At 45.0% G+C, this 23,539-nt stretch overlaps 1 protein-coding gene across 1 annotated transcript in view; it reads right to left on the bottom strand.

The window, feature by feature from the left end:
* The window catches only part of LOC134969339 (capping protein, Arp2/3 and myosin-I linker protein 3-like), a 1,162,896-nt gene that overhangs the window by 991,277 nt on the left and 148,080 nt on the right, over positions 1-23,539 (bottom strand). Inside the window, exon 6 of the mRNA XM_063945252.1 lies at positions 10,536-10,624. Within this exon, the coding sequence (XP_063801322.1) occupies positions 10,536-10,624 (89 nt within the window). The remainder of the gene's footprint in view (positions 1-10,535; positions 10,625-23,539) is intronic.

Here is a 23,539-nt window from a genome sequence, read left to right as displayed (position 1 = left end):
CGGGACACTTGCAGGGGTGCCCTGGGTTGGTAGTCCAGGACCAATTCAAATTATTCATGGTCAATATAATAGGTAAAACCAGTGCTGGTGGCTGCCAGTCATAAAATATGTGGCCAAACAGAAGCAAATCTTGTCCCTCACCAACAACTGACCCTAAGGATGACATAGAAATGCAATCTACTTAATGTAATATTTCTTTCTAAATTTCTCAATAAGAAATTTTTGGCCTAGGGGTGCCGTGAAAAAAATTCTGATATTCTAGGGCGCCGTGATTCAAAAAAGTTTGGAAACCACTGCTCTATATGCTTCAGAGGATGGAGGAGCAGCAAAAGGCCATTCAAGCCTATACATCCACCTACGATAAAGGCAAAGGAGGGGGAATGCACCTGACTCAAGTGCAGTGGAGAATGATTTCCGTCTTGTGCAATGTTCTACAACCCTTTCAACTTGCCACAGGCAAGGAAAAAGAGGCAATTTGGATGCCTTTGCACAAACTTGCTTTATTTTACCTAAGTTGCCCCCCTCCAGTGTGTACTCCGAAAGAGTGTTTAGTGCAGCCGGTAGGTAACCTTTTCAGCGATCGGCGTAGGCGGTTACTTCCACAAAATGTGGAGAAGATGATGTTCATTAAAATTAATTATAAATTCCTCCAGGAAGACCTTTACCAACAATTGCCTCCAGAAAGTACACAGGGACTTGTGATGGTGGACTCCGAGGGGAACAAATTAATACTCTGTTAGGAGGAGGATGTACACAGTGAAAGGGGTGAGGTCAACATCTTGCCTCTGTAGAGCCAGTTTGTGCAAGGAGAGATTGATTGCTTCTTTTTTTGGTGGGGGCCCAAACAAACCAGTCATTTCAGCCACAGTCGTGTGGCAGACCCTGTCGCTGAAACAATTGGTTTGTTAAAGTGTGCATGTCCTGTTTATACAACATAAGGGTGGGTATACAACATAAGGGTGGGTGGGAGTGCCCAAGGACAATTCCATCTTGCACCTTTTTTACTTCTTATCATCATGTGCTGTTTGGGGATTATTTTTTTAAAGTGATATCCTGTCTGACACTTCCGTATATGTCCAGTGGTACTGCCATTTAATTCCAGTGATTTGGACGTATAATTCCAGTGATTTGGACGTATAATTCCAGTGATTTTGCCAATTAATTCCAGTGATTTGGACGTATAATTATTAATTACAGTGATTTTGCCAATTAATTCCAGTGATTTGGACATATAATTCCAGTGATTTTGCCAATTAATTCCAGTAATTTGGACGGATAATTACAGTGATTTTGCCAATTAATTCCAGTGATTTGGACGTATAATTACAGGGATTTTGCCAATTAATTTCAGTGATTTGGTAGTATAACTACAGTGATTTTGCAGTATAATTTCAGTGATTTGGAGCTATAATTATTAATTACAGTGATTTTGACAATTTCAGTAACTTTGACGTATAATTACAGTGATTTTGCAGTATAATTCCAGTGATTTGGACATATAATTATTAATTCCAGTGATTTTGACAATTAATTCCAGTGATTTGGACGTATAATTATTAATTCCAGTGATTTTGCCATTTAATTCCAGTGATTTGGACGTATAATTACAGTGATTTTGCCAATTAATTCCAGTGATTTGGACGTATAATTCCAGTGACTTTGGCAATTAATTTCAGTGATTTGGACATAAAATTATTAATTCCAGTGATTTTGCCAACTAATTCCAGTGATTTGGACGTATAATTATTAATGACAGTGATTTTGCCAATTAATTCCAGTGATTTGGACGTATAATTACAGTGATTTTGCAGTATAATTTCAGTGATTTGAACTTATAATTATTAAATACAGTGATTTTTCCAATTAATTCCAGTAATTTGGACGTATAATTCCAGGGATTTTGCCAATTAATTCCAGTGATTTGGATGTATAATTCCAGTGATTTGGATGTATAATTCCAGTTGGAATTGTTTGTGTTGCTTGGCTTAGTCATACAGCAACCTCGGTGCACCTTTTTTCTTCTTTGCATCATGTGCTGTTTGGGGCCTTTTTGGGGTATCTGCCCTCCTGTCTGCCACTGCAGTTCCACTCCTAGATGGGCCAATTGTTTGTGTCACTTGGCTTAGTCATACAGCTACCTCACTGCACCTCTTCTACATCTTTGCATGAGATGCTGTTTGGGGCCTAGTTTTTGAAAAGTGCCATCCTGTCTGACACTGCAGTGCCACTCCTAGATGGACAAGATGTTTGTGCCGCACACTTGTGTCGCTTAGCTTGGCCATCCAGCTACCTAATTGCACCTCTTTTTCTTCTTTGCATTATGTGCTGTTTGGGGACTAGTTTTTGAATAGTGCCATCTTGTCTGCAACTGCAGTGCCACTCCTAGATGCGCCAGGTGTTTGTGCCGCACACTTGTGTCGCTTAGCTTAGTCATACAGCCACCTCAGTGCAACTTTTAGGCCTAAAAACAATATTGTGAGGTGTGAGATGTTCAGAATAGACTGGAAGTGAGTGGAAATGAATGCTATTGAAGTTAATAATACCGTAGGAGCAAAATTACCCCAAAATTCTGTGATTTTAGCTGTTTTTAAGTTTTCTTAAAAATCATCCAGATCCAAAACCAAAACACAAAAGTGTGGTTTTGGCAAAACCAAGCCAAAACCAAAACACAAAAGTGGAATTAGAACCAAAACACGAAAAGTGCTAGCCGCACATCTCTACTAAATATCTGTAGTGTTAATTTTTTTTTTTTTACACAGTACTCCAGCCCTGGGCTACACTCTCTCCCTCTGCTCTCCAGTGTGAATTGGTGCCTAATCACAACATTTATATGGGAACCAAAATATGCGAGATCTGACTCCAGGAAAATCCAAAATGTGAGATCCAACTCTGGGAAAATAAATTTTTGCCTGATTCTGGGATCCGAATGTGGCAGGAAGACCCGAGTTAGAACTCAGAATCACTAAGATCCCCTAAATTTGGGGTTGTTCGGATTATAAAAAAAAATTGAACTGTTCATCTCTAAGCTATAGTCATCATTATGCCTTATAATCAATGTAGATAAATTGCACTTGTATTTGTTTCTGATTTTTTTTTTTTCCCAAGTTAAAAACAGTTACTTAATGGGGTAAAGTGCAACCAGGGAAATTGCTAAAATCTTTAGGTAGTCAGGGAGATTGCTACCATTTCAGGTAGTCTACCTGACATTCATGGAGCATTGGCAAGCACTGTATGACACAAGGGTTAAATGTTTATCAGAAGCCATTTAACCATCCAGTCTGTTTCTGGAGTCTGTGTAGAAACTGGAACATTGGAAGGAAACCCATGCAAACACAGAGATAAAATATAAACTCCACAGAGATAGTGGTTTGAGCAAGAATGGAACACATGACCTGTGTCAGTAATGTTAATCACTATTGCTGCCAATTAGAATTCTCTCTATACTGTCTAGAGCAGGAGTTATTAGCCTTTTTTGGTGAGTACCGAAAAACCACTACGTGATTACATCAAGTACCACTTTGCAGAACTTATACATTTATACTAGAGATGTGTGGAGGACACTTTTCGGGTTTTGTGTTTTGGATCTGGATCTCCGTTCGTATTTTGGCTCTGGATTGATTTTTCCAAAACCATCGTTTCAGGTTTTGGTTTTGGATCTGGATTTAAAAACAAAACAAATCAAAACATAAAAACAGCTAAAATCACAGAATTTTGGGGTATTTTTGGTCCTACAGTATTATTAACCTCAATAACATTAATTTCCACTCATTTCCAGTCTATTCTGAACACCTCACAATATTGTTTTTAGGCCAAAAGGTTGCACCGAGGTAGCTGGATGACTAAGCTAAGTGACAGAAGTGTGCGGCACAAACACCTGGCCCATCTAGGAGTGGCACTGCAGTGCCAGACAGGATGGCACTTTTAAAAACTAGGCTCCAAAGAGCACATTATGCAAAGAAAAAATAAGATTTTAATTACCTACTGGTAAATCTTTTCTCGTAGTCCGTAGAGGACACTTGGGTACATTTAGTACCATGGGGTATAGATGGGTCCTCTAGGAGCCATGGGCACTTTAAGAATTTTATAGTGTGGGCTGGCTCCTCTCTCTATACCCCTCCTACCAGACTCAGTCTAGGAAACTGTGCCCGAGGAGACGGACATACTTTGAGAGATGGATAGATAAGAATAGTGGTGAGATTCCGAACCAACACACACAACAAGAGGAAAGCCATGCTAACCAAACTTGAAACAGGAACAGCAACGGCTGAACCAACATTACTTAACCAAATAAGAGTGCAGAAAAAACGAAGCACTGGGCGGGTGCCCAGTATCCTCTACGGACTACGAGAAAAAGATTTACTGGTAGGTAATTAAAATCCTATATTCTCTTACGTCCATTTAGTACCATGGGGATGTACTAAAGCTCCTAAACCGGGTGGGAGAGTGCTGAGGTTTCTACAGAACTGATTGACCAAACTGAAGGTCCTCAGAGGCCAAAGTATCGAACTTGTAGAACTTAGCAAACGTGTTCGAACCTGACCAAATAGCTGCTCGGCAGAGCTGTAAAGCCGAAACACCCAGCCAGCCACCCAGGAAGAACCCATCGACCTAGTAGAGTGGGCCTGTACAGATTTTGGACATGGCAAACTTGCCATGGAATAAACATGCTGGATAGTAAGTCTGATCCAGCGTGCAATTGTCAGCTTTGAAGCAGGACACCCAATTTTATTGGGATCATAAAGAACAAACAGCAAGTCCATCTTTCTGTTACGAGCTGTTCTTTTCACATACACCTTCAAAGCCCTCACAACATCCAAAGACTTTGAAGTAGCAGAGGTGTCAGTGACAACCGGAACCACAATAGTTTGGTTGAAGTGAAATGCAGACACTACTTTAGAAAGAAATTGCTGACGAGTTCTGAGTTCAGCTCTGTCCTCATAGAAAATGAAATAGGGACTTTTGTGAGGCAAAGCTCCCAGCTCCGACACACGTCTTGCTGAAGCCAAGGCCAAAAGTGTGATGGTCTTCCACGTAAGATATTTTACGTCCAACTCCTGTAACTGTTCAAACCAGTCCAATTGGAGGAACTGCAGCACCACATTGAGATCCCAAGGTGCCGTGGGAGACACAAAGGGAGGTTGGATGTGCAGAACACCTTTCAAGAACGTCTGGACCTCAGGGAGAGAAGCTAATTGTTTCTGAAAGAAAATGGACAAGGCCGAAATCTGGACATTTATGGAGCCCAGACACAGGCCCACATCTACGCCTGCCTGCAGAAAAAGCAGGAAACATGCCAGATGCCATTACACAGCAGAATAAGTTCTGCTCTCACACCAAGAGATGTATTTGTTCCAAATACGATGCTAATGCTTAGATGTTACCCCCTTCCTGGCTTGGATCATAGTCGGGATAACCTTGTTAGAGATCCATCTCCTGACTAGAATCAGCCGTTCAACTTCCATGCCATCTAACGTAGCCACGGTAAGTCCTGATAGATGAACGGGCCCTGTTGCAGAAGATCCTTGCAAAGAGGTAGAGGCCACGGATCTTCGAGGAGCATCTCCAGAAGGTCCGCGTACCAGGCCCTTCTTGGCCTTTCCAGAGCAATGAGAATTACTTGAACCTTTTCCCTTTTTATTTGTTTTAGAATTCTTGGGATCAGAGGAAGTGGATGAAACACGTACACCGTCTGATAGACCCATGGAGTTGTCAGAGCGTCTATCGCCACCGACTGTGGGTCTCTCAACCTGGAACAATACCGCCTGAGCTTCTTGTTGAGACGAGAGGCCATCATGTCAATTTGTGGATATCTCCATCGACTTGTCAAGCACCTGAACACTTCTGGGTGCAGGTCCCGCTCCCCCGGGTGCAGGTCGTGTCTGCTGAGGAATTCTGCTTCCCAGTTGTCTACTCCCGGAATGAAGACCGCTGACAACGCCACAGCATTTCTTTCTGCCCAGAGGAGAACTCTTGACACCTCTGACATTGCTTCTCTGCTTTTCATTCCACCCTATCAGTTTATGTACGTTACTGCCGTCACATTGTCCGACTGGATTGCCCGATCTTGAAGAAAATGGGAGGCCTGCAGAAGGGCGTTGTATATGGCCCTGAGTTCCAGAATGTCGATTGGAATGATGATTTCCTGACTTGACCATCTTCCCTGAAACTGCACCCCCTGGGTGACTGCTCCCCAACCTCTGAGGCTTGCATCTGTGGTTAACAGAATCCAGTTCTGACTTCCGAACCTCGAGGTGAGAAGACTGTAGCCACCACAGAAGGGAGATCCTGGCCTTTGGCGACAGACGGCTCCTCTGGTGCATGTGTAGATGTGATCCGGACCATTTGTCCATCAGATCGAGCTGGAAGGGTCTTGCGTGAAACCTTCCATATTGAAGTGCCTCGGAAGAGGCCACCATTTTCTCCAGAAGGCGAAAGCACAGATGCACCGACACCCGGGTTGGCTTCAGGACATCCCGAACCATCCACTAGATTACCAATGCCTTTTCTAACGGAAGGAACAACTTTTGTGACTCCGTGTCCGGTATCATTCCCAGGAATGGGAGCCTCCGTGTTGGCTCTATGTGAGATTGTTTGCCAGTCTGGGTACTGTGTACAGTGTACTGAGACTAAGTTCGCCCCCTTAGAAGCTGGGCGACTGCACTGTGTACTGAATCTGGAGACGGTCAGCAGCCGTGTGTCTCCATACCCTTGTGCCGCCATAATGGCCAGCGACCCGCTAATTGAGACACCGGCTTAGTACTCACCAGTCTTCATTCTTCTGGCTCTGTTAGGGGTGGCGACGTGCTGCGGGAATGTACGCTTGCTGTGGTGGGGCTTACGAATAGTTCCCTCAGGAGCTAATGTTCTGTCAGCGGGGATCAAGACCATTAACCCTTCAAATGGTTGGGACGTCCCCCCCCCCCTAAGTCCCACTAAGCAGGCAGGCTGGTGCCAACCAGTCTTGCCTGAAAATAACAAACAGATAAAATAAATACAGAAAACTCTTCAAGAGCTTCCATAAGCGTGACCGGCTCCTCTGGGCACATATTCTAAACTGAGTCTGGTAGGAGGGGCATATAGAGGGAGGAGCCAGCACACACTATCAAATTCTTAAAGTGCCCATGGCTCCTAGTAGACCCTTCAATACCCCATGGTACTAAATGGATCCCCAGTATCCTCTGGGATGCAAGTGAAGTAACTATTAACACAAAAAAGGTCTGTTAGCACCATATAAAAAATAGAAATAGTACAAATATGAAAAATAATAACTAATAAACATTGTGTGCCAGGCAGAAAAGATTATCACTTTCTAAATGTTTTTCCGAACATATCGGCAAAAATTGCACAATGGGTCCATTGTTCCGATCAATGCAGATACCTATAGGAACCATTTATATTTAAATTCCTTGTTCAGTCCTGGTGTAATAATGGTGTCTAATTTAAAAATCCAGGACATTTCAGACTTGGCTAGCACCTTTTCATCATACTTGTCCCTCCAGTTTGCTTTACATTACTGAATGCCAAGAAATTTTGTATTCCCTTTGTGCAGCACTTACAGTATGAGTGTTTTTAAAGTGTTCTGACAAACTATGCTTCTCCAGGCCTTTTTTAATTTTCCTAGCATGTTGTGCAGGTGAATTTGTAAAGACCTCAAGACATAGGTGTTTTTATAATGGGTGCAGTGTGTGCGGTGAACACGGACCCCTAGGCACGCACTGCACCCATAGAGTATACTTACCCCTCCAGAGTCAGGGCACAACTCACTTGGAAATTGTCCGTCGTGGCCAATTCTGAGTGATTTGCCCATGTGCACTGGAGGTGTCCCCCGGGAACATGGCAATTGCAAACCATATTCCTGGAGACCTGCACTCTGGCATCTTAAAATGCCCCAGCTTCAAGATCTTGCCAACATACAGTAAAAGAGACCACATGCACATTCAATAATGTATATTACACTGCATGTGTGAAATGTTATACAATTCTTTATTCTATACGCTTTGTCTTTTACTTTAAAACTAGTAAATTTTGTTGTCTTACTGGGAACCAGTTTGCATAATGTGCACATTCCACATGATCTATGGATTCCTTCATTTCTAAATGGATTGTTGGATTCATAGGGTAGTCCACTTCTGATTAGATTTGTTTTCAAATCGGGTGCCCTTCTCTTCTATACAGTAGATGTAATCAGATTCAGTATGATAACCCAGTGCTGAAGCCGCGCCTCCACCCCCCTGCCTCATGCCGTCAACATCTCAGCTTTGCTTGAATACTGCTATCAGGCTACCTCCCACTTGCCTGCACCTCTTGTCATCTATCTGTCGCCCCTCCCCAGTAGATTGTTAGCTTTTCAGAGCAGGGCCCTCTTTCCTCTTGTTATCTAAGCCTTCGTCTCGACACATTTCACTCGCAGCTCTCCCCTACTCAACGACCATCTTTATCCTGCTAGTAAAAGCTCATCTCCATCTATTGCCACCAGCCTCTAGTAGTACGATGATCACTCCATCAATACTTACATCTTAGCTGTATTATGTCTTGAGAACGTGTGGTGCTCTGTTACCTGTACTCTTTCTGTTATTTATTTACTGTAATGCTATGTTTTGTCTCCCTGTACTGTCCTTTGTACGGCGCTGCGAAACACATGTGGCGCCTTATAAATAAAATGTAATAATAATAATAATAATATTCCGGCTGTCGGGATTCCAGTGTCAGTCTTCTGACCGCCGATATCCCAACAGCCGGGATATCATACTGATTCCATCTACTGTTGGGATACATTTTGGGGCCTCTTGCACAATATCTTTCAGGACAGGGTTCTTTTGAAGTAGGCGCCAGTGCTTTTTTATAATGTTCTCTTTTTGTGTTGTGAACCAGGGCCCTTATTTAGTATGGATCACATCAGCTCTGCGATCACATACTGATCTATTTATGCCCAGTGCACACGCGCAGGAGCCACGTTGTGCATGCACACACAGTGAGATGCAATCGAATCTCACTTATGCGCACGCCTGTCTGACTGACAGTCAGAGGCGTTTGCTTGGCAGTCCAGGGCAGCTTCGCGGCGTTGTGGGGGTGTTGACTCGGCGTTGTGGGGGCATGCCGTCAGAAACAGCGTTGTGTTTGGGAGGTCGCTTGATGTCACACGTGGGCGCTGCAACCCAAAAAATGGACACTTTGCGTCTGCCTTCACAGCCAGTCTGCGAAGGCAGGGGGCATCCACAATTCAGCAATACAATTTAATTGCGATTGCTTCGCTGCCTGGCATTTGCATACTTGGTGCCGCTAGCATGCGACTGAAGACAGTTAAATAGCAAAACGGCTACTGAAGCTGAATAAGGTCCTATGGGGGTAATTCTGAGTTGATTGCAGCAGGAACTTTGTTAGCAGTTGGGCAAAACCATGGACCTCATTCCGAGTTGTTCGCTCGGTAAAAATCTTCGCATCGCAGCGATTTTCCGCTTAATGCGCATGCGCAATGTCCGCACTGCGACTGCGCCAAGTAAATTTGCTATGCACTTAGGAATTTTACTCACGGCATTTTCATCGTTCTGGCGATCGTAATGTGATTGACAGGAAATGGGTGTTACTGGGCGGAAACAGGCCGTTTTATGGGCGTGTGGGAAAAAACGCTACCGTTTCCGGAAAAAACGCAGGAGTGGCCGGAGGAACGGAGGAGTGTCTGGGCGAACGCTGGGTGTGTTTGTGACGTCAAACCAGGAACGACAAGCACTGAACTGATCGCAGATGCCGAGTAAGTCTGGAGCTACTCAGAAACTGCTACGAGGTGTGTAATCGCAATATTGCGAATACTTCGGTCGCAATTTTAAGATGCTAAGATTCACTCCCAGTAGGCGGCGGCTTAGCATGAGCAAATCTGCTAAAATCTGCTTGCGAGCGAACAACTCGGAATGACCTCCCATGTGCACTGCAGGGGAGGCAGATATAACATGTGCAGAGAGAGATAGATTTGGGTGTGGTGAGTTCAATCTGCAATCTAAATTGCAGTGTAAAAATAAAGCAGCCAGTATTTACCCTGCACAGAAACAAAATAACCCACCCAAATCTAACTCTCTCTGCAAATGTTATATCTGCCCCCCCCTGCAGTGCACATGGTTTTGCCCAACTGCTAAAAAATATCCTGCTGCGATCAACTTGGAATTACCCCCTATATGTAGTAAAAATGATTTATTTATTTTTAAGGTGCCTGGCAGGAGCATGGGCTTCCTGTACAGGGGGAAGAGTGCCTCCCTCCTTGGCCCTATACAGTAGTTTTTTTATTCATTTTACTTTATTTTTTCAGATGCATTAGGCCACACCTCAAGGGGCTCATCATTGCTCTCTTTGGCTCTGATTATAGCTGTATAACTTACCAAGTTTCCAAATATAAATTGCCTATACGCATGCCTGCATTTTCATTGTTGTACACTAAAAAGCCTGGGACAGATGTCCACTGTCCCCTGAATGCTAAGCCAACTTGCAGTAAGCTATTATATGAACATACTGTAAATATTTATTTATATATAAACATATTTTCTTACCATTTTAACCCACAGTTCTCTAAAATCAACTCCTCTATTTTCAGTGACCTGCCAATCACATATAGAATTTGTTCCAAGATTTCCAGTCTCTGAAAATAATAACACAAAGATAACACATACAATTAACAATTGTACAAGGATTTAACATTAATGAATAACAACTATTAAAATCACATCATATAAAATGAGCATGAGGTAATTTACAGCTTAGTGCAGTAGTACAATAAATTTACTTAAATAGTATTAGTTTAATATAAACATAAACATTTACAGTGTATTACTGTGTCTTTGTGTAAGGATTTATGTGCATATATTTAATATGCACTATATTCATATCTCAATTGCAAAAATTACTTGATGTGATTGTGTATTCATCTTTGGGCCTTATTCAGTATGCATCACTGATGCGATCACATTTCCTCATTTTTCAGGCCAGTGTATACGCGCAAGGCCCGTTATGTGCATGCGCAACCCGGGAGATGTGATCGCATCGCAGTGATTGACAGCAGAGGCATTCACTGGGCAGACGGGGGCGGCGGCGTGGCATTGTGGGGATGTGGCAATGAAAATGCAGGCGGGTCCTGGCCGCTTTCGGGGCGGCTACATGACATCACATGCAGCCACTGTGAACAGAAAAATGGCGGCTTCCGATTGCATACACAGCCTAGCTGCGTATGCAGGAAGTCAACCCTAATTTCAGACTCGCCGATGCGATCGCAATTTATTTGCAATCACATCACTGGCTGCTGATTAACATGCTGGGCAACCTTGCCCTGCGCTGGGCGGCCCCCAGCATTTGATCATATGCAGTTGCAGTTTTGCTAAATTAACTGGTCCCTAGTTTGTTTATACTATAGTTTATGTGTGTAGCCAGGGTCGTAGCCAGAAATTTGTGGGCTCCATAGCAGCATTTTGAAGGGGCCCCTGTCCCAATGCTTCTAGAGAGACACTTCTCTGTAGCAGTTGTTCATTTTATGCCCTAGGTTATTTATAGGTTATTACTGGGTGTAAATGGACATGCTGTAACTAACTTATGCCTGTATGTATATTTTTATGTATAGGTGTGGTACGGTTCCGTGGGCCTGTAGCTTGTGCACAGCCATGGTAGTATTTGTGGGGGAGCGATATTAAAATTATATGTATACTTCCCTTGGACCCTTCGGGGTCGCAAGAATGTTTTTTGCCTGGTTACTACTCCCTACTGTCGACGAATACTAGGTTTTCTGTCGACTATAATGTTTCCTGGTAGATCCACAACTGGGGCATTCAGTACATGATCTTACACATAATGATGAGCACCGGAAATTTTTCGGGTTTTGTGTTTTGGTTTTGGGTTCGGTTCCGCGGCCGTGTTTTGGGTTCGAACGCGTTTTGGCAAAACCTCACCGAATTTTTTTTGTCGGATTCGGGTGTGTTTTGGATTCGGTTTTTTTTTCTTCAAAAAACCCTAAAAAACAGCTTAAATCATAGAATTTGGGGGTCATTTTGATCCCAAAGTATTATTAACCTCAATAACCATTATTTCCACTCATTTTCAGTCTATTCTGAACACCTCACAATATTATTTTTAGTCCTAAAATTTGCACCGAGGTCGCTGGATGACTAAGCTCAGCGACCCAAGTGGCCGACACAAACACCTGGCCCATCTAGGAGTGGCACTGCAGTGTCACGCAGGATGGCCCTTCCAAAAAACACTCCCCAAACAGCACATGATGCAAAGAAAAAAAGAGGCGCAATGAGGTAGCTGTGTGAGTAAGATAAGCGACCCAAGTGGCCGACACAAACACCTGGCCCATCTAGGAGTGGCACTGCAGTGTCACGCAGGATGGCCCTTCCAAAAAACACTCCCCAAACAGCACATGACGCAAAGAAAAAAAAAGGCGCAATTAGGTAGCTGTGTGAGTAAGATAAGCGACCCAAGTGGCCGACACAAACACCTGGCCCATCTAGGAGTGGCACTGCAGTGTCACGCAGGATGGCCCTTCCAAAAAACACTCCCCAAACAGCACATGACGCAAAGAAAAAAAGAGGCGCAATTAGGTAGCTGTGTGAGTAAGACAAGCGACCCAAGTGGCCGACACAAACACCTGGCCCATCTAGGAGTGGCACTGCAGTGTCACGCAGGATGGCCCTTCAAAAAACTAGTCCCCAAACAGCACATGACGCAAAGAAGAAAAAAAAGAGGCGCAATGAGGTAGCTGTGTGACTAAGCTAAGCGACCCTAGTGGCCGACACAAACACCTGGCCCATCTAGGAGTGGCACTGCAGTGTCACGCAGGATGGCCCTTCCAAAAAACACCCCCAAAACAGCACATGACGCAAAGAAAAATGAAAGAAAAAAGAGGTGCAAGATGGAATTGTCCTTGGGCCCTCCCACCCACCCTTATGTTGTATAAACAGGACATGCACACTTTAACCAACCCATCATTTCAGTGACAGGGTCTGCCACACGACTGTGACTGAAATGACCGGTTGGTTTGGACCCCCACCAAAAAAGAAGCAATTAATCTCTCCTTGCACAAACTGGCTCTACAGAGGCAAGATGTCCACCTCATCATCATCCTCCGATATATCACCGTGTACATCCCCCTCCTCACAGATTATCAATTCGTCCCCACTGGAATCCACCATCTCAGCTCCCTGTGTACTTTGTGGAGGCAATTGCTGCTGGTCAATGTCTCCACGGAGGAATTGATTATAATTCATTTTAATGAACATCATCTTCTCCACATTTTCTGGATGTAACCTCGTACGCCGATTGCTGACAAGGTGAGCGGCGGCACTAAACACTCTTTCGGAGTACACACTTGTGGGAGGGCAACTTAGGTAGAATAAAGCCAGTTTGTGCAAGGGCCTCCAAATTGCCTCTTTTTCCTGCCAGTATAAGTACGGACTGTCTGACGTGCCTACTTGGATGCGGTCACTCATATAATCCTCCACCATTCTTTCAATGGGGAGAGAATCATATGCAGTGACAGTAGACGACATGTCCGTAATCGTTGTCAGGTCCTTCAGTCCGGACCAGATGTCAGCATCAGCAGTCGCTCCAGACTGCCCTGCATCACCGCCAGCGGGTGGGCTCGGAATTCTGAGCCTTTTCCTCGCACCCCCAGTTGCGGGAGAATGTGAAGGAGGAGATGTTGACAGGTCGCGTTCCGCTTGACTTGACAATTTTGTCACCAGCAGTTCTTTGAACCCCAGCAGACTTGTGTCTGCCGGAAAGAGAGATCCAAGGTAGGTTTTAAATCTAGGATCGAGCACGGTGGCCAAAATGTAGTGCTCTGATTTCAACAGATTGACCACCCGTGAATCCTTGTTAAGCGAATTAAGGGCTCCATCCACAAGTCCCACATGCCTATCGGAATCGCTCTGTGTTAGCTCCTCCTTCAATGTCTCCAGCTTCTTCTGCAAAAGCCTGATGAGGGGAATGACCTGACTCAGGCTGGCAGTGTCTGAACTGACTTCACGTGTGGCAAGTTCAAAAGGTTGCAGAACCTTGCACAACGTTGAAATCATTCTCCACTGCGCTTAAGACAGGTGCATTCCACCTCCTATATCGTGCTCAGTTGTATAGGCTTGAATGGCCTTTTGCTGCTCCTCCAACCTCTGAAGCATATAGAGGGTTGAATTCCACCTCGTTACCACTTCTTGCTTCAGATAATGGCAGGGCAGGTTCAGGCGTTTTTGGTGGTGCTCCAGTCTTCTGTACGTGGTGCCTGTACGCCGAAAGTGTCCCGCAATTCTTCTGGCCACCGACAGCATCTCTTGCACGCCCCTCTCGTTTTTTAAATAATTCTGCACCACCAAATTCAAGGTATGTGCAAAACATGGGACGTGCTGGAATTTGCCCAGATTTAATGCACACACAATATTGCTGGCGTTGTCCGATGCCACAAATCCACAGGAGAGTCCAATTGGGGTAAGCCATTCTGCGATGATCTTCCTCAGTTGCCGTAAGAGGTTTTTAGCTGTGTGCGTATTCTGGAAAGCGGTGATACAAAGTGTAACCTGCCTAGGAAAGAGTTGGCGTTTGCGAGATGCTGCTACTGGTGCCGCCGCTGCTGTTCTTGCGGCGGGAGTCCATACATCTACCCAGTGGGCTGTCACAGTCATATAGTCCTGAGCCTGCCCTGCTCCACTTGTCCACATGTCCGTGGTTAAGTGGACATTGGGTACAACTGCATTTTTTAGGACACTGGTGAGTCTTTTTCTGAGGTCTGTGTACATTTTCGGTATCGCCTGCCTAGAGAAATGGAACCTAGATGGTATTTGGTACCGGGGACACAGTACCTCCAACAAGTCTCTAGTTGGCTCTGCAGTAATGATGGATACCGGAACCACGTTTCTCTCCGCCCAGGATGCCAAGGCCTCAGTTATCCGCTTTGCAGCAGGATGACTGCTGTGATATTTCATCTTCCTCGCAAAGGACTGTTGGACAGTCAATTGCTTGGTGGAAGTAGTAAAAGTGGTCTTACGAGTACGACTTCCCCTCTGGGATGACCATCGACTCCCAGCAGCAACAACAGCAGCGCCAGCAGCAGTAGGCGTTACACGCAAGGATGCATCGGAGGAATCCCAGGCAGGAGAGGACTCGTCAGAATTGCCAGTGACATGGCCTGCAGGACTATTGGCATTCCTGGGGAAGGAGGAAATTGACACGGAGGGAGTTGGTGGGGTGGTTTGCGTGAGCTTGGTTACAAGAGGAAGGGATTTACTGGTCAGTGGACTGCTTCCGCTGTCGCCCAAAGTTTTTGAACTTGTCACTGACTTATTATGAATGCGCTGCAGGTGACGTATAAGGGAGGATGTTCCGAGGTGGTTAACGTCCTTACCCCTACTTATTACAGCTTGACAAAGGCAACACACGGCTTGACAAATGTTGTCCGCATTTCTGTTGAAATACTTCCACACCGAAGAGCTGATTTTTTTGGTATTTTCACCAGGCATGTCAATGGCCCTATTCCTCCCACGGACAACAGGTGTCTCCCCGGGTGCCTGACTTAAACAAACCACCTACCCATCAGAATCCTCCTGGTCAATTTCCTCCCCAGCGCCAGCAACACCCATATCCTCCTCATCCTGGTGTACTTCAACACTGACATCTTCAATCTGACTATCAGGAACTGGACTGCGGGTGCTCCTTCCAGCACTTGCAGGGGGCGTGCAAATGGTGGAAGGCGCATGCTCTTCACGTCCAGTGTTGGGAAGGTCAGGCATCGCAAACGACACAATTGGACTCTCCTTGTGGATTTGGGATTTCGAAGAACGCACAGTTCTTTGCTGTGCTTTTGCCAGCTTGAGTCTTTTCATTTTTCTAGCGAGAGGCTGAGTGCTTCCATCCTCATGTGAAGCTGAACCACTAGCCATGAACATAGGCCAGGGCCTCAGCCGTTCCTTGCCACTCCGTGTGGTAAATGGCATATTGGCAAGTTTACGCTTCTCCTCCGACAATTTTATTTTAGATTTTTGAGTCCTTTTTTTGCTGATATATGGTGTTTTGGATTTTACATGCTCTGTACTATGACATTGGGCATCGGCCTTGGCAGACGACGTTGCTGGCATTTCATCGTCTCGGCCATGACTAGTGGCAGCAGCTTCAGCACGAGGTGGAAGTCGATCTTGATCTTTCCCTATTTTTGGAACCTCAACATTTTTGTTCTCCATATTTTAATAGGCACAACTAAAAGGCACCTCAGGTAAACAATGGAGATGGATGGATACTAGTATACTTATGGATGGACAAGCGACTGCCGACACAGAGGTAGCTACAGCCGTGGACTACCGTACTGCGTCTGCTGCAAATATAGACTGGATGATAATGATATAAAATATATATATATATATATCACTACTGCAGCCGGACAGGTATATATTATATAATGACGGACCTGCTGGACACTGTCAGCACTGCAGACTCCTAAAGTAAGCTACTAGTATCAAGAAGATAGAAAAAAAAAACACCACAGGTAGGTGGTATACAATTATGGATGGACGAGCAACTGCCGACACAGAGGTAGCTACAGCCGTGGACTACCATACTGCGTCTGCTGCTAATATAGACTGGATGATAATGATATAAAAAATATATATATATCACTACTGCAGCCGGACATTGGTATATATTATATAATGACGGACCTGCTGGACACTGTCAGCAGCACTGCAGACTCCTAAAGTAAGCTACTAGTAGTATCAAGAAGATAGAAAACAAAAAAAAACCCACAGGTAGGTGGTATACAATTATGGATGGACGAGCGACTGCCGACACAGAGGTAGCTACAGCCGTGGACTACCGTACTGCGTCTGCTGCTAATATAGACTGGATGATAATGATATAAAAAATATATATATATCACTACTGCAGCCGGACAGGTATATATATTATATAATGACGGACCTGCTGGACACTGTCAGCACTGCAGACTCCTAAAGTAAGCTACTAGTATCAAGAAGATAGAAAAAAAAAAACACAACAGGTAGGTGGTATACAATTATGGATGGACGAGCGACTGCCGACACAGAGGTAGCTACAGCCGTGGACTACCGTACTGCGTCTGCTGCTAATATAGACTGGATGATAATGATATAAAAAATATATATATATCACTACTGCAGCCGGACAGGTATATATTATATAATGACGGACCTGCTGGACACTGTCAGCAGCACTGCAGACTCCTAAAGTAAGCTACTAGTAGTATCAAGAAGATAGAAAAAAAAAAAACACCACAGGTAGGTGGTATACAATTATGGATGGACGAGCGACTGCCGACACAGAGGTAGCTACAGCCGTGGACTACCGTACTGCGTCTGCTGCTAATATAGACTGGATGATAATGATATAAAAAAAATATATATATCACTACTGCAGCCGGACAGGTATATATTATATAATGACGGACCTGCTGGACACTGTCAGCAGCACTGCAGACTCCTAAAGTAAGCTACTTGTAGTATCAAGAAGATAGAAAAAAAAAAAACACCACAGGTAGGTGGTATACAATTTTGGATGGACGAGCGACTGCCGACACAGAGGTAGCTACAGCCGTGGACTACCGTACTGCGTCTGCTGCTAATATAGACTGGATGATAATGATATAAAAAATATATATATATCACTACTGCAGCCGGACAGGTATATATTATAATGACGGACCTGCTGGACACTGTCAGCACTGCAGACTCCTAAAGTAAGCTACTAGTATCAAGAAGATAGAAAAAAAAAACACTACAGGTAGGTGGTATACAATTATGGATGGACGAGCGACTGCCGACACAGAGGTAGCTACAGCCGTGGACTACCGTACTGCGTCTGCTGCTAATATAGACTGGATGATAATGATATAAAATATATATATATATATATATATCACTACTGCAGCCGGACAGGTATATATTATATAATTAATGACGGACCTGCTGGACACTGTCAGCAGAATGCGTTTATAGAATAAAAACACCACACGACGAGTGTTTAACTTTTTCAGGCAGACAATCACAATATACTGGTGGTCACTAGTCAGTCACACTGGCAGTGGCACTCTGGCAGCAAAAGCGTGCACTGTTAAATAATATGTACTCCTGCTACTGCTCCCCAGTCTCCCCCACAATTAAGCTGTGTGAGCACTGAGCACTCAGCACAGTCAGATATACATAGATGATGCAGCACACTGAGGCTGAGCACAGATATGGTATACTGTTACTGTGTCACTGTGTATCGTTTTTTTTCAGGCAGAGAACGGATTATATTAAATAATAATATAATAAAACTGCACTGGTGGTCACTGGTCAGTCACTAGTAAACTCTGCACTCTCTGAGTACTCCTAAGCTCCAGTAAATCAAGTGTCTCACTCTCACTCTCTCTCTTCTAATCTAAATGGAGAGGACGCCAGCCACGTCCTCTCCCTATGAATCTCAATGCACGTGTGAAAATGGCGGCGACGCGCGGCTCCTTATATAGAATCCAAGTCTCGCGATAGAATCCGAGCCTCGCGAGAATCCGACAGCGGGATGATGACGTTCGGGCGCGCTCAGGTTAACCGAGCAAGGCGGGAAGATCCGAGTCTGCCTCGGATCCGTGTAAAAAGGCTGAAGTTCGGGGGGGTTCGGATTCCGAGGAACCGAACCCGCTCATCACTACTTACACATTCAGAACACATTAATGTCACTAGGGACCTAAAGGCTCCGGACAATCCGCTTATATGTATGTTATGTGTATATATATATATATATATATATATATAGAGAGAGAGAGAGAGAGAGAGAGATAAGTGGGATACGTGTGTAATTGTGTATTACATTTTGTATATTCATATTCTGATTTATAATGAATGCTGAAGTAATAGTATTCCTTCTCATGTGCTGGTCGCTCTGTTGATAAAGCTCTAGGTCGGCCGTGACGAGTTGGTCTCAGATCCTCGCAAGGAGACCGAATGTTTATTATTTTCCCGATGAGGATAGAATACGGTGAAAGTCAACTCCTGGTCGACACGGAGCTCTGTCACAAAGGATCATACACAGGAAGCTAAGTGTTATTTTATTTCTATACTTTGGACTTATTTGCATTGCATGCACATGGGGGAGTGTTATATTCAGATAGGCATCCGATAGAATTACCCTAAAGAGAGTGAGTAAAGTCTCTTATGTGGATTCTACTCTATAACATTGCAGCAGGCGGCCACGTGACGGCAGGAGGTGTGGCCGGGTAAATGCTGAGGATGTCTCTGAGAGATACTGGAGGGACGGTATAATGCTGTTTGGGGATGCCTCAGTTCAGTCAATCTCGGCGGATACCACTGGTAAATCTAGCTTCGTAAGTTAGACTCCTTCACGACGGTTGGTGATGCATTCTTTTGTGGGATGCAGTCATTTTAACAGATTTGATACCGTTCTTTTTTCCTTCTCTGTGCAGACAATGGAAGGTGAAAAGGTAAGAGTTCTGCAGCCTTGTTCGGTTCGCAGAAGCGGATGTTGTTTTTTGTTTCTACCACATCCACCACATGTCGCTGAGTCTATCTGGCTGGACCCCACTCCGGTGGGGACTCGTTTACTACTTTTCAGTTAGTCCGGGAATAGACTAGGACCTGTGAGTCAATTATAGAATCAAAAGGGGGACATTCTGAGTCACGGATGTTTTCCCCCACGTTTCCCCTCTGGAGGGGGAGGTAGTACGCGACGCCATACAGAGGTGCGTCAGGTTCAGGGCATTGTCCTGCTGTCCCTGTTAAAAAAAAAAAAAGACTAAGAGGTTACATGTGTGTTCTCCGCATTCAGATTACCTGGGTGGATATTCAGGATTGTCTTTGCCAATTCACCGGAGTTATGGCAGTATGATGGTTTTCTTTCAATAGTGAGAGCCATTGTTGTTCTGTACTGAGACGCTCTCCTGATTAAGGCGAGGTCAAGAAACAAATGGTGCAAAATTGTTGTTTCTCTCTGAAACGAAGCAGATGTCGGTGGTGGGTATCAGAATAGATACTGACCGGTTGAGGTTTTGTGTGTTTTCCTGTGGAAAGAGGTCTGAGGATCCAGAGCCGGATCAGATTTGCTGTGTCAATCCATCAATATGTTCCGTTCATGAAGCAGATGGATGCGACCTTAGAGGCCTTTTCGGTGAGCAGGTCAAATGCTAGAGTGGTTTTCAAGGGACCAGCTGGAAATGTGGTCAGGGTCGCACCGGCACCGGAATATAATCCTAGTGGCCAAGACATCGCTCCTGAGGTGTCTGCTCGGTCCTCACCTTCTAGAGGTCGAAGGTTCGGGATCGAGGATTAGATCCTGGTGTCCATGCATGCAGATCTCCGAGGCTGTGGCGCAGTCCTTGCAAGGGACGTATTTCCAGAGGAAAAGGTCAAGCTGGGAAGCTTGTCTGCAATAAGCTTTTTTGACTGAAGAGCTCTTTTAGACGAACATGTTCTTTGTGATCTGCCCGGGTTAATTCTGTCAGACGACTTGACAGCAGTGGCGTAAGTAAGCCGCTAGGGCGAAACAAGGAGCAAAACGGCAATGGCAGAGGATGCGAAAGTTTGCCGCTGGGAGGAAAGACTAGTAAACGCTAGATTGGCAGTCTTCGTTCCAGAAGTAAAAGACGGAGAAATAGATTTCCTCTGCAGACGCGATCTCCATCCGGGAGAAATACAGTCATCATCGAGAAGTTTTCACAGAAGTAACAATTCTTTGAGGAGTGTCTCAATTGGGCAGGTTGGCGTCTCGCCTCAACAAGAGGCCTCAGGGAAATTGTTCCAGGTCAAGGAACACTCAAGCTATAGCAGTAGACGCCCTCGGGACACCTTGGGTGTTTTTAGTCGGTATATGTGTCCCCTCCGCTTTCACCCTTTCCGAAGGCGATAAACGTAAGAAGAACAAAGGTTCAGGTGATCCTTATTGCTCCGGTCAAGCCAAGGAGGGCTTGGTTTCCAGTTTTTCATGATTTACTCATAGAAGACCCCTGAGCTCTTCCTCTGCGTGAGGAACTGTTACAGCAAGATCCGGGCTTGTGTCACGACTTCCCGCGGCTGCGTTTGACGGCGTGGCGGTTTAATGCCATATCCTAGTCCGAAGGAATATTCCCAGTGAAGTCATTTCCACACTTCTTCAGACTAAAACAGAAGTAGCGGCAAAGCCTTACCACCGTAGTTGGCTTAAATATGTGTCTTGGTGTGAGTCCAAGAAGGTTCCTACGGAAGACTTTCAGCTGGATCGTTCTTCTCCATTCTTTGCAAGCAGGTGTGGAGGCAGGCCTAAAGTTAGGCTCCATTTCAGTGCAGTTTTGGCCTTATAAATTTTCTTTAAAAAAAAATAAAAAATGTGCCCACCTTTCTGGAAGTTCGGACTTTCGTGAAAGGAGTACTGCACATCCAACCTCCATTTGTGCTCCCATTGGCACCGTGGGACCTTGACGTGATGTTGCGTTTTGTGTCACACTTATTGGAACCTTAATGAAAGGTTGTGTTAAAATTTCTCTCTGGAAGAGTGGTCATGCTATTGGCTTTGGCGTCCGCAAGGCGGGTGTCGGAAGTAGCGGCTTGTGTCACAAGAGTCCCTGTTGGATAGAGCGGAATTGAGAACTTGGATAATAGTTCTGCCAAAAGTGGTTTTCTGTGTTTCGCAGAAACCAGCCTATTTTGATGCCTGTGGTTACTTAAGCACTGGCTTATTCAAAGTCTCTCGGTGTTGTCGGGGCTTTGAATACTTATGTCACCAAATTGGCGCAGTTTGGGTAAACAGAGGCTCTGTTTGTCCGGTATGCTCCCAGCATGATTGGGGCGATTGCGTCTAGGCAGTCTGTTACACGCTGGATCTTTGATGCGATTCGGCATGCTCGTTCTATGGCTGGATTGACGTTACCGAGGTTGGTGGAGACCCATGCTACTAGGAAAATGGGCTCTTCTTGGGCGGATGCCCGAGAAGTCTCGGCGGTTCAACTTTGCCGAGCGGCTACTTGGCCGGATTCGAACACTTTTGCTAAGCTCTACAAGTTTGATACCCTGGCTGAGGGGGACCTCATGTTTGCTCAATTGGTGCTGCAGAGTCGTACGCACTCTCCCGCCCGGTCTGGAGCTTTGGTATAAACCCGATGGTCCTTACGGAGTCCCCAGCATCCTCTAGGATGTATGAGAAAATAGGATTTTAATACCTACCGGTAAATCCTTTTCTCGTAGTCCGTAGAGGATGCTGGGCGCCCGTCCCAGTGCATACTGTGTCTGCAGTTATTGGTTATGGTTACACTCTGGTGGTGTTTCTTTTCTGTCAGGCTGTTGGTGACATTGTTCATGCCATGGCATGCAGTATTATTATTATTATGGCTTGGGTTGACACATAGGTTGTGTCCCATATTAGCAGCATGTGGCTGTGTATTGTTTCATGCCATTGGCTGGTGTTCTATTGAATGCCACATTCTGCGGTATGTTCGTGGTGTGAGCTGGTATGACACTTACTGTGTTTAAACAATAAATTCTTTCCTCGAAATGTCCGTCTCCCTGGGCACACTTTTCTAGCTGAGGTCTGAAGAAGGGGCATAGAGGGAGGAGCCAGTTCACACCCATTCAAAGTCTTATAGTGAGCCCATGTCTCCTGCGGATCCCGTCTATACCCCATCGTCCTTACAAAGTCCCCAGCATCATTTACGGACTAATAGAAAAGGATTTACCGGTAGGTATTAAAATCCTATTTTCAGTAAGTGGCACACCGCTGAGAACCTCTTAGAAAGACTCAGGGAAATAATTTCACAATGGCTTACTCCACTTGGACACTCCTCGGGATTTGTGACATTTTACACCAATATTGTGAGTAGTGATGAGCGGGTTCAGTTTCTCGGAAATCGAACCCCCCCGAACTTCACCCTTTTTACACGGGTCCAAGCCATACTCGGATTCTCCCGTATGGCTCGGTTAACCCGAGCGCGCCCAAACGTCATCATCCCGCTGTCGGATTCTCGCGAGATTCGGATTCTACAGTATATAAGCAGCCGCGCGTTGCCGCCATTTTCACTCGTGCATTGGAAATGTTAGGGAGAGGACGTGGCTGGCGTCCTCTCCGTTATTGTTGAATTTGATTGTGCATTATTGCTTAATTCATTGTGGGGAGGACTGGGGAGCAGCTGTATAATATAGGAGGAGTACAGTGCAGAGTTTTGCTGATCAGTGACCAACAGTTATCCGTTCTCTGCCTGAAAAAAACGCTCCATATCTGTGCTCAGTGTGCTGCATATATCTGTGCTCACACTGCTTAATTGTGAGGACTGGGGAGCAGCTGTACAGGAGTACAGTGCAGAGTTTTGCTGACAGTGACCACCATTATACGTTGTCTGCCTGAAAAACACTCCATATCTGTGCTCAGTGTGTTGCTTTATTGTGGGGACTGGGGAGTCGGGACCACCAGTATACTATTATATAGGAGGAGTACAGTGCAGAGTTTTGCTGACACAGTGACCACCAGTATATGAGTATATATAGCAGTACGGTACGGAAGGCAACTGCTGTACCTACCTCTGTGTCGTCATTAA

This window comes from Pseudophryne corroboree, chromosome 11 (assembly GCF_028390025.1).
Source record: "Pseudophryne corroboree isolate aPseCor3 chromosome 11, aPseCor3.hap2, whole genome shotgun sequence".
NCBI lineage: Eukaryota > Metazoa > Chordata > Amphibia > Anura > Myobatrachidae > Pseudophryne > Pseudophryne corroboree.
This window is presented reverse-complemented; position numbering and strand designations above follow the sequence as displayed.